Source organism: Eumetopias jubatus, unplaced genomic scaffold (genome assembly GCF_037043125.1).
Source record: "Eumetopias jubatus isolate StellerSeaLion01/CBP00866 unplaced genomic scaffold, mEumJub1_p1.0 scaffold_14, whole genome shotgun sequence".
Classification (NCBI taxonomy): domain Eukaryota; kingdom Metazoa; phylum Chordata; class Mammalia; order Carnivora; family Otariidae; genus Eumetopias; species Eumetopias jubatus.
The window spans coordinates 30,620,871-30,639,526 of NW_028274820.1; the positions used below are offsets into that span (position 1 = coordinate 30,620,871).

Consider the following 18,656-nt stretch of genomic DNA (forward strand, 5'->3'; position numbering starts at 1 on the left):
CTGGATTACTTGTAAGTGTCCTAATATTTCCGCTGGCTTCAGTCGTTTTCAACCCCAGGACTCAGCCCATTCTGCCACACTGCCACCACACGATATCGACCTTCCTAAGAGGAAAATCTTATCACAACACATTCCTGGTGAAAATATTTAAAAGTTTTCATTGTCCTCAGATAAAATTTTTAAACCCCTTAGGAGGACATAGAAGAACGCACCTAATCTTGCTCTGTCTTATAATCCCAGATTCGTTTCTAGCCTCCTTGTCTCCTGCATACACATATGCCCTTCGCTCTAAGTGTCCACAAACTTGTTAGAAGCAGCCATGGTCTCTCGCTCTTCACACCTTTCCAGATGTTCTCCTCCTCCCCTTGGCATAGGCTTCCTCATCCCACCCTCTTTGAATTTATCTGGTTAACTGAAACATCCTTCATAGTTTGGGTACATGGTCTTCTTTGTGCTGCTCTCCCTGGCTCCCTCTTAGACTCCCCTCTGTCCCCCAGTATGTGCTTCCATTATTGCTCTGCATTGTCACTGTGCTCCCTCTTCATCTCCTGGCTCCACTGTGAGCTTCTGGAAGTTAAGGGCTATGCCATTCATTCATTTCTGCACCCTCCAAGGGCAGTAGTAGGCCCTCAAGAACTAAATGTTGAGTGGACAAATTAATGGAAAAGACCAAAGAAGAAACCTGTTTAGATCTTTTCCCTAATAATCTCTGCATCATTACTAGGCATAGTAGATTAAGACAATGTTGGCAACACCTTACGGTTCAACACATTGTCCCATAACTTTCTTAGGCTAACGCAAGTCTGAACCTCTTGAATCAACTAGGATTTGGAGTATCATATCTGAGAACTGTGGAATCTAATAAATATTATTATTAGCTACCACTTAGTTTACACTCACAATGTACCAACTCTCTGTCTAGAATTTTGCATGCAGCATCCACTTATTAGGAGGTGGATTTTATTTCCCTAACTTCACTATTAAGGAAATTGATTCCAGGAGTCAGATACGAAGTGGAAGGATGGAGGTTGACTCTTGGGCTCTTCGCCACCACAGTCCGTAGTCTAACTTCTAGAGTCCCTGGTTAAAAATCATTTTTAGTGATTAGGGCTGGTATTCTACATGAATTTCTTATGGCCTTGACAGAAACACATCCTCAAGAGACAAAGAAAGTGAGCTCAGTTTTCAAGAGCCGAGGGAAGGGGAGAATATATCATTCACTTAATGGTACTTGGTTCTACTTCTCCTAAAACAAGACTGCCACAGTGGCCTCTAAGAGGTTATAAAAGAAACAAATAATCTAGAGCTTTTTATATTATTTATAGTTTAACTTCCAACTTCAATAGATTTTTCCTAAACTGAACTTGAATTCGAGGAACTTGTTGCTTCTGTAGCTAATATTTACACAAAAATTAGAAAGTACCTGCTTCAGAGACAACTCCATGTTCAAGATGATTGATGAGTGCTGAAAAAGGAAGTCAAATGTTAATAAAGATAATCATTAACAGTCTTTTATAGTAGCCGATATGTTGTTTTGTCATGTACCAAAGATCACTGAAGTAAACTTCAAGGGTCTGTTACACGGGGGAGGGGGAGAAAGGATATTAATGTTTGCTATTTCCTTCCAATGCGTTGTAATTCTACCTTAATAGAAATTATCAAAATAGTTATTTTAAAGTATCTTATTACAGAAAAATTACCTAAACGTATGAAGAAAGACTCTGCATTGAAAATCACTCCCAGTTACCCACAAGGCTTCTCCTTCTAAATCTGCTTATCTTAACTGCTTCCATATAATTCAAACTAGTGTTGACAAGAACATCTCCATAATTATTTATTACCTCGTTCTGCTCTTACTTAGATCAGTAGTTTAAAAACTTGTTCAAGTAGCAGAGTTCTGAAAAGTTATAGTGCTCCTTGTGGATGAGCATATTCTTTATGGGACACTGCAAGCTACTGATGCACATGATTTTGTGATGTGAACTAAGGCTAGCTTTATTTGTAGAAATTATGGCTTTGTGCATGCAATATAAAATTATAAATATGAACACAAAAGCTACCAAACTAAAGGATGGCATGCTTTAAAATTTTTTCATCTACTTATCATCTACCTATTTACTATTCATTCATTTCTCACTGGCCAATATTGTCAAACCAATGAACAGAAGCAGATATGAAAAGTTTAAGAAAATACATAAAAAATGAAAGGAAGATGTTAAAATGAGAAAGTTCTATCCAGTAACTTTTTTCTTAAATGAAGAAAACAGATTCATTATTTAATCTTAACAGTGGAATCCAAACAATTCCTCTTGATCACTAACAGTCAATAAGTAAACCTTATTCTAATGTGCCCTATGTATTGCGGGAGTTTTATTTTTGGCTTCTGGGTGCACACTTACATTTGACATCTACTTCTCCCTCAGGAACCACCCAAGACTGTTTTTGGTAGATGCCAGATAGCAGATCTTGTTCTAGTTAACTCCTTGACCACTATTATCATCACAATGTAAACAGGATCCTGTGGAACTCAGCATGTTAATTACCTTGCTTTCCTCCCCATGGAGGGCTCTACTCCATTTTAAGGCAATAGATGTTCACAGGGAAACAGCCCATTTTAATGAACCATCTCAACAAAAATGCTATGAAAGGAACAACATATTTTTTAAAGGCTCCTCTCAGAAATACAATTTTATTTCTAATGTTATTCTCAGAAAATAATTTTAAACTAAATGTCACTGAGCATCTACAAAGAACACCACAATTCAAATGTACTGTTAAAAGTCAGACATTCCCCAAATCCAGAAAACTATTATTTTAGATCTACTAACTCTTTAGGGGAATGTAGCATACATAAAGAATGAAGACTTACATATCATACAACCTTTAAAAAAAATTCCTTACAAAAAAGCAGGGACGTGTGATTTATATACTCTTCCAGTTTTCTCAAATTCAATTGAGGAAAAATTGAAAAGTAGAACTTATAAAGTAGAAAAGCATCTGGATAGTCAAAGAGACCCCAGGCTTTCATCTACTGTGGCGATTTGTCTGACCATATGCTTAGAGAATAAAGTAATGAGGGGCAATCCCAGGAGCCCTGAATTTAGTGGTATTCTACAGGGAAAGGGGAGTCCCATTCTCAGTTGCTTTTACAACTTTTTTTCCATTGCCTAAGGAGAAGGAAAGTAAAGAGCTAAGTGCACAGACATCTCCAGGAAAAGTGATGATGTGTTTCAACATACTGTTCTATACCAAGAGCTGTTAAGTTTCACCATTTCTTCTGGAACTATGGATTGTCTTACCTTGAATATCTGCAACTCCTCCAATACTACTTCTTCCATATTCCACTTCTCCTTTGAAATGCTGACCACTTTGAGGACTGTCCCAATGTCTGAAAAAATACATGACCTATGATCCTGCTCTTTCTACTTCAGTGTTTGGCTGTAAGTATATGCTTAGGAACATTGACATTGTTTCCCTCATTTTTCTTTCAATGCCTCTCAAGAAGTCAGATTAAATAAAGCATGCAAGAAGGGAAGCTTAGTGGATTGGATTCTCTCCTTCCAAAACATGACAGTTTTTAGCTCATAAAACATATTTATAAAGAAAATATTAAAAGACGTGTACTTGAAGTACATTGCTAGCAAAAGGAATATACATGTCTCATTTAAATATTGGTTGAAATTATAACTAAAGTGGAATGACCTTGTTGTAACTTAATTTGAAAGGTGAAAATATACTAAAATAAGTTTTTTTCTCTCTCAGTGTAAGAAGTATTTAGTTAGTACTTATATCCAACTTACCACGAAAAGTAGGATATATACATTTTTAAAGCATGTTAACAAATGATAGAGAAATCACTGAAGCCATCTACATGGGGAAAATTGTAGTGCACTCATCAAACATATTTTATTTACAGAAACCTTATTAATGGGCTAGAAACTGAAGTTTTGTTTAAAATTATTTTAGTTTAATTTAAAAGAGTAACCCAAATTTGAAAGACTATAAACCAAAAATTGACATTTAGTAAAGATGCCTTAAACACAGGATCTTCTACTGCAGTTTCCAAGGTGGCATGCTATTGCAGAAAGACAATCAAAAGAATGTTTTAGATAAAACAAAAAACAATAAAAGCCTCATTTGGAAATTAACTTATACAAAATAGATGCTTTTAAATTCTGGCACTGTGGTTGAAGAACATTCACATGTATGGTAATGATCCTATTTGCACAAAATAGTCTGAATTATTTAACTCTGTTTTTAAATGATTCTAGGATCTTTGAAAAATATTAAATATACATTTTCCAAATGTCATAATTGAAAATCTACCCATTTTATTTACCTTATAATTTTCTCAGCAAAAGTTAGGTAGTACCACCTAGTGGCTGAATGGCATTTACAACACTGGAAATGTTGACCTAGGAATGCTTTGGGTGGGTTCTGCAAATTAAGGGGCAAACTCCTTAGAATTCGTGAGAGATTCATTATTTCAAATTTTGTCACTTCAGTAGTAATCTCTACAGTCTTGAAAGCATCACTTCCTTTCCTGGGTCTTGGTATTGCCATCTGCAACATAATCAGGCTTGACAAATAGTATTCCAGAAAGCCCTCTAAGTGTGTGACACACACACTCCCTGACAAACACTACTTTTGTAAAACCACTATATTTAAAAAATAAATAAATAAAACTGTTCTGTAGTTCTGAAAACCTATTTCAATAAAAATGTCCATTTCTTGAAAACCCATTAATTTCTATTTTTTTATGCAAGGCCTGATTCACTAAATCATATAACATCCATGATGAAGTACTTTTGTCTAAATGATGCATGTTACCTTTACTGACATTTGAATTCACATGGTATTATTAAATGATACCTTTTTTTCTTTTTCTTTTTTTTTTTTTGAGACATACTAAATAAGCTATAATTTCTTTTTCTGGAAAAATATTTTTTAATCATTTTATAATTACTGAGTTGACAGACAAAAAAATTAAGTAAAATGGGCTCTAATAATGAAAGTTATACTTAATCCACAAAATTCAAAGACAGGAAAAATGATTTCCGAGTTTCTACTTAAAGACTTACAAACTGTTGCTTAATTTTTTGAAAAGCATCTTAACTCAGTCAGCGATTCTCAAAATTGGGTGAAGGGATCCTTTGAGGGGGCTTATCAAAAAGTCTCCCTAGAGAGAGGAAAATGTGAAGTTTGAAAAGAAACACTGCTTTGCCATACTTGTTTAATTTTAGTCCATAGTCAATCAACAAATATGTGTTGAGCACCTAATCTCAGCAGGTATTTTGTAGTCATAACATACAAATATATTTTGAAATCTCAAAAAATACCATAGGAGGTGGGGAGATATTTGTAACTGTCACTTAAAAGCATGTGTTATGTAATGGTAAGATATACTGACTAGATATTAGCTAATAATTGCTCAACTTGATTTTTACCAATAATCTTTTTGAAGTTTTGTTTTCTTTGTCTAATAGTGAAAAATTCTTTTGGAAGAAAGCATAATCTGGTTCTAGCATACCTGTTCCAAGGAACATTACATCGTATTGACCATCTTCTGCAACAACATGATCCACCACGATCTGCGTCAGTCTGTAATCCACATTGATCCTCTTGAATGTTGGTCCTCCCGCAACTGGGTATACTGATTTAAACATCACAGGGTGCCGCTTGATGAAACTGATGACATCATCTGGAAAATCTCGCGTGGATTTAATCAGTGGATCATAGGTTTTGCTTGGACACTGAAAAGAAATGTAGAGAGGAATAAAGACATTGTTCATGTACCTGAGGAATAAGGTTTTTAAGACTTACCATTGATAATATTAAAGGAATGATCAACAGGATCAATATGGAATCACATGTCCTTGTAAATAAAAGCAGTTTACCTTGAATATATTTTAATCCAGTTTCCTCTCTCAAAAATACTTAAATTTTTAAAATGGAATATTATTCAGCCATAAAAAAAAGAGCAGAATTTCGTCATTTGAGACAACAAGGATGGACCCAGGGGGCATTATGCTATGTGAGATGAGGCAGACAGAGAAAGGCAAATACTGTATGACCTCACTTACATGTGGCATCTTAAAAACAAAAACACCAAATTCAGATACAAAAAACAGATTGGTGGTTACCAGAGGCAGGGAGTGGGAGGACCAACAAAATGAGTGAAGGGGGTCAAAAGGTACAAATTTCCAGTTTTAAAATAATCACATGATGGGAATATAGTTGCTAGAATGGTGACTAGAGTTAATAACACTGTATTGCATATTTGAAAGTTGCTAAGAGAATATACTTAAAAGTCCTCATCACATGAAAAAGAATTCTGTAACTATGTATGGTGATGTATGTTAACTGAACTTACTGAATGTTTTTCAAGATATACAAATATCAAATCATCACTTTGCACATCTGAAACTAGTATGTCAATTATACCTCAATTCAAAATTGTATATATTTTAAGTCCTTTATGCCTATTTGGGATTTTGCTTTTGAAATACTCTTTTCAGTTACACTAGCACAAGTGAAAATTTATAATTTCAATCCCAAGGCAATTGTCTTTCCTTCCAAAAAGTCTGACCTCAGAAAGCTGACCATAAAACCCCATGCTACATGTTTCTGTTGTCTTTTGAACTGTTCTTTTCTTGAATTAACTTCGGATCCCAAAAGACAGCTGTCTCTGTTTGTTGGCAGGTGAAATGGCTAATGGTCATCAAAGAGAACCTAGTAAAACAGATTATCCTTGCTTATTCAGGCTTCCCAAGTTTCTCAAAAACTTTCTAAGTTATATATATTTTTCTGTATTTTCTAAAGTTCCCACAGTGAATTTGTTAGGAAGATTACTGTTTCCTAAAAAGATACATGAAATTTGAGTTGAAATAATTATGAAGAAAGTGATCTATAAACATAGGAATATATGAGAAGCCATTATTTTCAATTTCTTTTCATTCATTTATGACTGCAGTTTTAAATTAACCCATGATTATTAAAAATTAAATGGAACAAATCACCACATCATAAAAATTACTTTAAAAGAGCTTTAATAGTTTTACACTGTAATTAGTTTTTTTATAGCTGGTGTGAAAATTATGCTGTGAACAATTCAAAAGCTCTTTCCCTAAAGGATCTGTGCAGAAACCATTCAGGGAATTTTTCACTTCTGTCTGAAATTGCCTCTTGTGTGCTTTTTGTGTTCACTAATTCAATAGTTAGCATACCCTGCCCCCTGGTGGTAAAACACAAAAGTTCAAACTAGTACAAATTAAATGAATTTGATGTGCCTTTATCCAAAGAACAAGAATACAAAGAGAATTCTTTCATAATTTGATTTTGTTACCAAATATTTACCCTTCCACATACCAAATTTATTTTATTATTTCAAAATATTATAATTCAGAACGTTAAATTCAGAACAATTCTGTCATCACATTTGAATTCTTAATGGACTAATACATTCTTGTGGAATGGAAAACTTTGGCTCTATGTTGCAGGTGTAGAGAAGAAAATGAGTGACATCAAGGAAAGTCTATAAGAAAGCTCTGCTTTCTCCCTGTTTTCATATTTAGACAAGAAACATAATCTCCCCTGAACTGAGCCATTTATACCAGGCTCTAATTGGAATTTTGTCAAGGCTTCAAAGTATACTTCTCAGATCCTTGAACTCAAGAGGATCATTCTCAAGGAATTAAATATACTGGAATTAGTCGTAATATATGACCCTGACCTCCAATTTTATAGGAATAAAATCATAATGGGTCACTAAATTAGAAGAAATCTCAAAGAATTTGTACTAAAAACTGTTAATGATTTTCCATTTGTAATTTGAGAATATTTCTATCTTTTACAGAAATCTCACATGTCTGGTCTTAAAAAAAACTAAGGTTTTCCTGATATCTATTTATTTGTCCCAGGTCTGCACCAAAGAGGTATGGAATATTAGCCATTTGGTAATTACTTAGCATATTCTTAGCTGGCTGCTGGTCTAAAGATCTAAGTGTCTTTAGTCATTGTTTCTAGCACTTCGCCTCCAGCCAAGTGGAATCTGTCAACTCGATAATGGAAGGAACCCTATATTAAATAGATTAAGCTACAACTCAAAAGGATGTGGAGCTTAAATGATACAAAGCTCTTGCCCAATTACAGGCTGCACGTTTGAGGCTCCGTCAAAGGCGACTCAGAGTGGGCTTATGGCTTATACTGCCTGAGGTACAACCTGGTTGGTCTATCATTAAAATCAAAGCAAAAGCATGATTTTGCTTGCATTACATTTTTCAAATAGCCCTCCAGCTTAAGAAAATTTTTTTCTTTTGACCTTGCAGCTCTAGTTATGCAAGTAGCCAATTTCCAAAAGAAATATCATGACATTCAAGCCACAGTTTTTGATACCAAAGTTTTAAATAATTAGGAATTTTAATATGAGTAAAGTATAGAGGAATGAAGACATGAACAATTTAGCAAAGAAGCAAACATGACCATTTTCCTCCTTGCTCACCTCTGACAAGAAGGTTGAAGGGTAATAAAATCTAAGAAAAAAAGAAGAGAAGGAAAACCTGGTTTCTATTGACTATTATAAAATGATCTTTGGAAATGTATTTTTTTCTATGGCAGCTTTTCCATCTGGCATGCTGCCAGTGTTTGGATAAGATCTTTATCCTTTAGGTTGCTGTGCATGATCTCTGAGGTCCGCGTCTCCACTCTGCTTTCACAAACGAAAGTGATTTGGTAGAGTTGCTCCCTGAGGTTTAAGATAGTACAGTTTGAACTAAATATTGTTATTTTAGCACATTAAAAACAGTAGAATATTTCCTTTGATATCATACAGCTGTGTAGCACACAGATCTAAAAATAACGAGATGCCAAGCAACCTAAGCAGGTAAGACAGTAAAGAAGGAAAGAAAAATCCCATAAAGGAAAAAGAAAGTGTGGGCAAGGGGTGCCTGGGTGGCTCAGTCATGTGAGCATCCGACTCTTGGTTTCGGCTCAGGTTACCATCTCAGGGTCGAGAGATCGAGGCCTGCGTCGTGCTCTGTACTCAGTGAGGAGTCTGCTTGAGGGTCACTCTCTCCTTCTCCCTTTGCACCTCTCCCCACTTGTGCTCTCTCTAAATAAAATCTTTAAAAAAAAGAAGTGTGGGAAAATGTACATCTGAAGTAAATGATCCTATTAGTTTCCTCCAAAAACCCTAGGAAATGTTCCTACTGAAGCTCTACATCTCAGGTATTAAAAATCTCGTGAATTTTTGTCTGTGTGTATGTCCTCTTAATTTCTACCTAGTAACACAGTCCATCTGACTCTATGATAGAGAACCATTTATTTGCGGCGCCAGGTTTCTTAACATTTGCCTGAGTTCTACCACTTCAGTTCCTGTAGGAAATAAATCAGGGAACTTACCTGTGTCTCCACCTACTGTGTTGAAAAACTCTTAAGATAGTTTAAATTTTGAGGAGTAAAGAAAAAATCTATACCAAAATTTGAAAATGTGAGTATCTTGCTGGAAACAATAGCAGCACAAGAGCGTTCTAAAAAAGGGACCTGCCCAGGCGCACCATGAAAGGAAAGCGGGGAGCCCACCAGCAGCGAGCCCTGGTTCGGCACCTATCTTCCAGGGCTGGTTGCACGCACGGCTGGCGAGGTGTGACTGTGTTATGCTTGGCAGATCTGCCTGTTTGTATAGGGCCTTTAGCAGTGCAGTGGGAAGTGATGGATAAGAAGCGAAAAATAGGTTTTATCCAATGAGAGAACTTTGTCCCTTGGCAAGGCACCAGACAGCTGTTAAAAGTTTTCTCCCCCTGCTGCTTCAGGCTGTTCTCTACAGGTTGCACTTTCCTTTTAAACAGATCAGAGGATTGACTCGTGAGGGAAGAAAGGCGTGGCACAAGGGAAGACTAAACCCGGCTTTCATTTTTAGCAAGCTGAGAAAACTAAGCTACATATGTAAAGGAAGTCTGATTTTTATTTATATATATATAAAAAAAGGCGATTTCATAGGTGCCATCCTAACCCCTTGCTGATTCATCCAAAAGTCAGTTTATAACACGGATGGGGAAAGATCCTGTATTTAATGTCAGAGGCAGAAAGGCCAGGGGTGCAAATATACAGGTACATTCATCTCTTTCTCTATTTTTTTTTGCATTAAAAACCAGCTTTATTGTTGTTATATTTGAACCTTGAATATCCTGCTATGTTTAAAAGGTTAAAAAAAATCTCAAGTTTCCTCTTTATTGTTCAGTATCTAATAAAGCAATTATGTTTTCTAGCATTTGAAGAAATGAATTTCCTAGCTGCAAATATCCATTCAAAATTTTATTTAGTACTAGCAAATGAATTTTAACCTCTGGACCTAAAAATGTAATAGTAAGCTCCCCAGCTTGTACGAAGGTTGGATTCTGTCTACCCTAACTGGGTGGTAATTTAAAGACAACAATTAAGCCAACAATTTTGGACCATTTACTTTCTAAGTTAAATAGTTTTAAGCTGAATTTAATCTTGCAAGACATTTAACAAAATATGGCGGTAGCTCTCTCTCTTTTTTAAAGTTTCTTTTAGAGGAATTTCTATACAAGAAAAAGGAAAACACTACTGAACATAATAAGTGGCTTGGGATTTGGACAACTTCATTTTAAAAGAGAATGTTGGCCCCATGGAAAAGCTGAACGCTGGCTAAAAAGAGTAATTGAGAAATGTTAGAAATCGGTTGCCTCTCAGGGTTTCAGAGAAACACAGCCTGTTTACAGTTAATGGAAAATGAGTGTCATACGCCCTTGGTTAAGTATAGTCAAGATTTGGGAACTTAGAATCAGGAGGCCCAGATTGTACACCTGTCTTTGCTGCTCTCTTTTGGAATCAAAAAGCTGAAGGGATAGAATTAAAGATATCCCTGGTAATTTAGGGGTGGGGACATAGTAACAGTTTGTTATCCAATAAGAGGAAGGCTACACAGTGAACAGATGTTGGGAAGAAAATAAAACTGTGAATTTAATATAATTGAGGCCTCTACAAGCTAGTGGTGCATAAAATGAGATTTTCCCAAAGTTTCCCACAGATTTTTAATGAACTAGGAAAGTCTTACTTAAAACAAAAACAAACAACAACAAAATGTTAGCCATATTGTGCAGGTACCTAAATGGGAAGCTAGTGTGAGATGCTGTGAGGGAATTCTTCCACTATTTTTCAGTCCTGTTTGGTAAGACTATCACAGTCTAACACTGTACAAACCAAAAGGAAGTTTAGGATACTATTTTTTAATTAAGTTTGTAATTTTAATTCTAGTATAGTTAACATACAGTGTTATATTAGTTTCAGGTGTACAATATAGTGATTCAACAATTCTATAACTTACTCAGTGTTCATCATGATAAGTGTGCTCTTAATTCCCATCACCTAGTTCACCCATTCCCTACCCACCCTCGTAACCATCTGTTTGTTCTCTACAGTTAAGAGTCTGTTTTTTTTATTTGTCCCTATCTTTTTTTCCTTTGTTCGTTTGTTTTGTTTCTTAAATTCCACATAGGAGTGAAATCATATGGTATGTCTTTCTCTGATTTATTCTGCTTAGCATTATACTCTGTAGTTCCATCCTTGTTGTTGTAAATGGAAAGATTTCATTCTTTATTATGGCTGAATAATATTCCATTGTTTGTGTGTATATATATATATATTATATTATATATATATATATATATTATATATATATACATATATATATATATATCAATTATTATATAATATATATATAATGGAAGCACCCCAAGTGTCCATCAATAGATGAATGGATAAAGAACTTCTCCATTCATCTATTGATGGACACTTGGGCTGCTTCCATAGTTTGGCTATTGAAAATAATGCTGCAATAAACATAGGGGTCCATGTATCCAGTTGAATTCACATTTTTGTATTTTGGAGGGTAAATACCCAGTAGTGAGATTCCTGGATCATAGGGGTAGTTCTATTTTTAATTTTTTGAGGAACCTCCATACTGTTTTCCAGAGTGACTGCACCAGGTTGCATCCCACCAACAGTGCATGAGGGTTCCTTTTTCTCCACATCCTCACCAACCTTTGTTGTTTCTTGTGTTATTGATTTTAGCCATTCTGACAGGTATGAGGTGATAGAGGATACTATTTTTGAATTATGTATTTTTCTTTTTGCACACTATGTTTGAATTCAGCCTTCAAACATTTCTTTTCTACAAGAAGAAAATCCTTACTAACTTGCGCCAGCTTACATCACAACTCAGATCTAGTTTAGATTAATGAAGACATACAATTCTAACAATCATCAGCTGTATGAAAAAGAATGTATTACAAGAGTATGTCATTGCTCATGAGGGACAATTTTTGTAGATCAGGAAGATAAGATAGGGTGCCCACAGAGTTTTGAAACTTGTGGATTCCATGGTTATCACAGACCTCTTCTGTTGAGAACTTGGGCCAAAGTAAAAGTTGGAATGTCTAAGGAATCACTCTAGTTCTAGATGAAGTGCCATTGCATATACCCAGTCCGCTATATAGATCACGTTACTAAATATAGATCATTATTAACATTATGTGTTATTACTCTATGACAATTTCTCAGGGATTTGCTTTTCTCAAGCAAAATCACAAATCAATCTCAGTCAAGTCAGTGATGCTTTGACACATTAAAGTAAAAATGGCCTTCTTAGCCCAGGTGGATATGCCAGGACCCACAGCTGGTTCGTGGAAGCACATTTGATAAGACAGTGTTTCCAGCGGACCTGGAATCAAAAGAACTTTGTAACTTTTCAATGTCTTTTATAAGTTTAATAATTTGGTGGAAATAAATAAGGACTGTTAGACATATCCACACTCAATGGTGAGTGTAGGAGATTTTATCTGATAGCAGAGAAGAGAGCCAATAAGGGGCGTTGGGGTGGGAAACGTTTAGGCTTTACCTTTGATTTACTCTAGAGAAAAGCCCATATGAGGAGTTGTACACGTTGGGGCTTCTTGTTCAGACAAAGATTTGAAATGTTATAGAAAGGGAGAGGTTTCATTATTTTACATTTGGTGGTGGTAGTTGAAACATTACTTGACATTAAAACGTTAATGTTGGCATTTTGTAGTGGGTTGGTTAAATGAAATAGCTAGTTGATTAATCCATGCATACAAGGAAAAAAGGATGTTAAATTTTTCTAAAGATCTAAATGCCTAAAATAGAATTGAAGGGGGGGATGTTTACTCAGGGATTACTTGAGATTTAACAATTCTTAGTCAAGTTTTTACAGGTTATGAGGGCCAATAAATAGGAACAAGGAGGTTGGCTTAGTTGATTTGATATTTCACTTGACTTACATGCATCCATAGTATAATCAAATTATGGAATTAAAAGAGTGCCTATAACAACCTCTTTTTGCTCCCTAAGCAGTTGGGAAAATCATATGTAAATTTCGATCTCTGAAAGTAAAGCTAAAACATTTCATAGTAAAAGCAGTAGGTATTTAGGAGGAAATGGAATTTAAAAATGAAGTTAGTTTTACAAAATTAGAGGTTTAGAAATTGTCAAAATCTGTGGCAAAATGATTTGAGAATAGTGAAACACATTTCTTAAATATTTGAACTTCAAAAACAAGTCCTTTCCACATTTTGGCTACTGTCAATAGTGCTGCAGTGAACATGGGAATGCTAATCTCTTTTTAAGACCCTGATTTCAATTTGTGTGGATAAATTTCCAGAAGTGAGATTGCAGGATCATACGCCAGTTCTGTTTTTCACATTTTGAGTAACCTTCAGACTGTAGGTGGAAACAGTCTAAAGGTCCATCAACTGATGAATGGGTAAAAAAAATGTAATATGTACACACAAAAGAATATTACTCCATCTTAAAAAGGAGATCCTTCCATATGTGCCGTGTGGATGAATTTAGAGCACATTTTGATAAGTGAAGTAAGTTAGTCCAGAAGGTAAAAAAAAAAAACCCTGCATACTTCCGCTTACATACATAGTCAAACGCATAAAAGCAAAGGATAAAACTGGTTGCCTGGGGCTGCAGGGAGTGGAAAGTGGGATGTCATTCATGAATAGGTATACAATTTCAGTTACTCAACATGAATAAGTTCCAGAGATCTGTTGCACAACATTATCTACAGGCTACTGTGTATTGTGCACTCAAAAATCTGTTCAAAGTACAGATCTCACAGTAAGTGTTCTTACCACAATAAAAAAAAAAAAATTAAAGTACTCTCTTCTCACCTTTTTGATAAGAGAATGGTTTACAAACTGAAACTCACTCTCAAGCAAACATTTGTTAACATTTTACGCTCCAGCATAGATTACAAAATTCCTCATCAACAAAGAATAAAACCACCAAGTAAATCTTCTACAATAAATCAAATATCAAAAATGAAATTTTCTGTCTTTAAAAATCTTCCTGATTCTGAGTTTTCAAGCAGCCTGCTATTGTTGGCCTGACCTCAGTTTGGTTTCCATTTCTGACCTGTGCCGCTCATTGTGGATTCTTCCATATTTTATTTCACGTGGAACTTACTGTCAAGGCCTAAAATTCAATAATGATCGAAAAAGTCCATCTGAACAAAATACACTTTGTTCAGGGATTCAGTTTAGACACCAGAGGGCAGGAGAATCCCTGGAAGTGAAGGAATGGATCCTTGTCGTGGGTGAGTTTCCAGGCTGGTTGACGTTGTAATGATGTCATGGCAAGGCCAGGACTTTAGGTTAGACTTTTTGTCACAGGAAGTACAGAACTCTGTCAAAACTAGAAAACAAAAGTGGCACGTGGAGAGTCGTACTGTTTATTTCCCTCGGTGATAATGTCCGCAGAAGGCTCAGTGGGAGCACAACTTAAGAAGCAACCTTGATGAGAACATGAGTGGGGAAATGTAAATGCAAAGGAGGTTTTTAAAATAATCTATTTTAAAAATTTTAAGTTCAGTGTAAAATGGCTTTCAGTGGAGATTCGGACATTTAGTAGAAAGCAAATTAAAGTAAGACGTGTGCCCCAGAATTACAAGAAAAGAAATGACAAGCACAAGAAGTTTTCAAAACTGTGTTATTATTTGTGCAGAGAACAGATCAACCCCTGGGGAAACAATGTGGGGTTCTGTTTGGTTATTCACTTTGATCTCATTGAAGGTAGAGTGGTGCGGAGGTTAAGAGCATTTGATTTGGAGTCAAGTAGAGTTAAATTTAATCCCCGTTTTACCACTTCAGAACAAGAAAGAACCCTACCTTTAACCAAAAGTGTAAAGCAAAAATAAACAACTTCTGACGGTAACTAGGATTGTCATTTTTATGTCTCTAAATTCTATAAAAAGGACATAATCTTCCTGATCAAAGAGAGTGCTGTTCTGCTGGAGTTTTTCTGGAGTCTCTTTCTGTCTCCATTAGCAATACTGGCCCGAGTTCGGGCTATGAATAAAAGTTTACAGATCTTTCTCGACTTACAATGGGGTTACGTCCCAGTAGACAGTTGAAAATATCATAGGTCGAAGGTGCATTCACTACACCTAACCTGGTCAACATGATAGCTTAGCCTAGCCAAACTTAACCACGCTAGGAACACATACATTATTAGTCTATAGTTGGGCAAACTCCTGTAACACAAAGCCTGTTTTATAATAAACTGTTGAGTATCTCATGTAATGTATTGAATACTGTACTAAAGCGAAAAATACAGTGATTTTAAGTGCATGGATTGTTTACCCTTGTGATGGTGTGGCCGACTAAGAGCTACAGCTTGGTACCCTTCCCAGCTTCACCAGATTCTCGTACTACATATAACTAGCCCAGGAAAAGATCAAATTCAAAATTCTAGGTAAAGTTCCTACTGACTATGTATTGCTTTCTCACCATCATAAAGTCAAAAAATCAGAAGTCAAACCTTCAGCAACTGGGGACCATCTCTAGTAACAAGGCATAATTATCAAACTTTAGCTACAGATTTGAATGTGCTTACACATGTAAAAAAACATGGGAATTTCTTGAGAAATACTGATGTTTAGAAAGGATAAAGGAATAACTGTTAAATGACACTTTCTTATGCCTGATATTTTTCCTTTACTAAATTTTTAAAAAGAAAAAAAAAAGGCTAAGTATCTCTGTGATAGTGTGGATCCAGCCTATTCCCTGGATAATTTCAAACTCTAAGAAAATATGTACAGTGTAGACACTGTATATTTTGAGTACGAAGGAGCAAAAACTGGTGTGTTTACTGTGATGGGACGCTTCTTTTCTCATTGACGAAAAACTCTCCTCAGTGACTCTTATGCATGGCTCTTGGTGGGGAAAGGTCACCTATTCACATTTCAGAGAAGTGGCTGTGTTCTTATGAGGAGAGTACAGTGACATGTGATTTGTCTTTTTTTTTTAAGATTTTATTTATTTATGAGAGAAAGAGAGAGAGAGGCAGCAGGGAGGAACAAGGGACAAGCAGACTCCACACTGAGTGCAGAGCCCGACGCACCGCTCAATCTCACGACCCTGAGATCATGACCTGAGCCAAAACCGAGTCAGATGCTTAACCAACTGCGACACCCAGGCGCCCCAACACGTGATTAATCTTTAAGCCTCCTACGGCATTTCACAGCTCTTCAGGCAGGAGGAGGGAAGTGGTGACAACCCCCTCGGCGGCACCTCTAACCTACACTGTAATTGGAAAAAAATAGGTAATCTGGATGCACTGGCATGTGATCATTTCATGATTAATTTCAATTTTTTAGTATAAGAAAATTGTTTTCGGTAGGGGCGCCTGTGCGGCTCAGTTGGTCAAGCCACTCTTGATTTTGGCTCAGATCATGATCTCAGGGTCGTGAGATCGAGCCCTGCATGGAGCCTGCTTATGATTCTCTCCCTCTCCTTCTGCCCCTCCCCCCTCAAAAAAAATTTTTCTGCCGTTAAAATGTAGATGGTTTCAGTCCCAAATTCTCCAGTAACATCTAGATGATGGAAAATATTTTAATGGCCTCAATGGTCATAGTATTTTTAAAAATAAACTCATGTAGAAGCAGCTCCAAATGTGATAGTCCATGATACTTAACCCCATAATCCTAGTATGGTGAAATTTCCCCAACTAGAGTTCCCTCTGAATTTTAACTATCCTCCTCAAAAAAGCCCCAAATATATATAATGGAAGTTGAAATTCTACATATATTCATTATATATATATATGTACACTACAGTTCAGTATACACATATATAGAATATATATTCAGTAAAAGGTATTCTATCAAAGAGGAAAATAAACATAAATTAACATAAAATAATTTTAACATAGATAATAGTACAAAGACTAAAGGCTTGGATTTCCTTGGACTCTGCTGCCAGAGTATCTGGATTTAAAATGCAGGTGCACCACTCACTAGCTTTGTGACCTTGGGCAATTTACTGCACCTCTCTGTGCCGGAGATTGCTCACCTGTAAAATGGCGTTAATAACAATAGCACTTGCTTCTTAGAATCATTATGAAGCTAAGATTTGTAAAACCTTTAGAAGATTACCTGCACACCCTAACCTACACCTTACGTTACTGTTAAATAAATAAATAAGACAAGTAAGTACAACTTTGTTATTCAAAGAAAATGAAAAAGTGAATCCTGTAAAGAAGATGCCATACACACACACACACACACACACACACACACACACACACAATGGAATACTACTCAGCCATCAAAAAGAATGAAATCTTGCCATTCACAAGGACATGGATACAACTGGAGGGTATTTTGCTAAGCGAAATAGGTCAGTCAGAGAAAGACAAATACCATATGATTTCGCTCATATGTGGAATTCAAGAAACAAAACGGATGAACAAAGGGGAAGGGAAGGAAAAATAAAATAAGATGAAAACAGAGAGGGAAGCAAGCCATAAGAGACTCTTAACTATAGGAAACAAACTGAGGGCTGCTGGAGGGGAGGCAGGTGGGAGGGTGGGGTAACTGGGTGATGGGCATTAAGGGCACTTAAGGTAATGAGGAGAGGCTGTTGTATACAACTGATGAATCACAAAATTCTACCTCTGAAACTAATAATACAGTATATGTTAATAAAATATGTTAATAAAATTGAATTTAAATAAAAAAAATCTTTAAAAAGTGAATCCTGAAAGTCATATTATTGGCAATTGTTTTTCCACGGAAGTGTGATCACCTTATAGTCAGTCCAGAAAACATACCTGAAACGTATTTCTATTGAGGAGTTACGAAAGGGAAAATGGACATTGTTGTAAAGTGTGTCTCCCAAATTTAATTAGGTTATGTAACAGGAAGATGAAAAGAGAATTCAGAAAGCCTGGCTACCAACTGTTTCCTGTTTAAGAACAAACATATGAAAAGAAAAAATTCAGTAGAATTGGATGGATTAAGTTAATAGTTTTTCTCAGACATTTGGATGATTACTTTAGACCTCCTGGTAGAAATATTCATATTGAAACTTAAGTGAAAAAAAAGGCATTTATCCCTTTTTATTAGGTCAATTAGCCCATCCTAAAATATTTAAATAACTTAAACTGTTTTAATCACATCAACGAAAACAAAACACAAAAACTTTCTATTTAAAATGCAAATACAGATTTTACACAGCAAAGTGTTTTTTTTTTAACAGCTGCAATATAATAAAGAAATAAATGAACCATTGTAACTGATGTAGTCATTGAAAAGTAGAAATGAGGACCTG

The 18,656-nt window shown here is 35.7% G+C and overlaps 1 protein-coding gene across 1 annotated transcript in view; it reads right to left on the bottom strand.

The window, feature by feature from the left end:
- The window catches only part of SEMA3D (semaphorin 3D), a 121,822-nt gene that overhangs the window by 18,502 nt on the left and 84,664 nt on the right, over window positions 1–18,656 (bottom strand). Inside the window, exons 11-13 of the mRNA XM_028119411.1 lie at window positions 5,531–5,753; window positions 3,300–3,388; window positions 1,424–1,465 (exon numbers count right to left, since the gene is read on the bottom strand). Coding sequence (XP_027975212.1) covers window positions 1,424–1,465; window positions 3,300–3,388; window positions 5,531–5,753 — 354 coding nt within the window. The remainder of the gene's footprint in view (window positions 1–1,423; window positions 1,466–3,299; window positions 3,389–5,530; window positions 5,754–18,656) is intronic.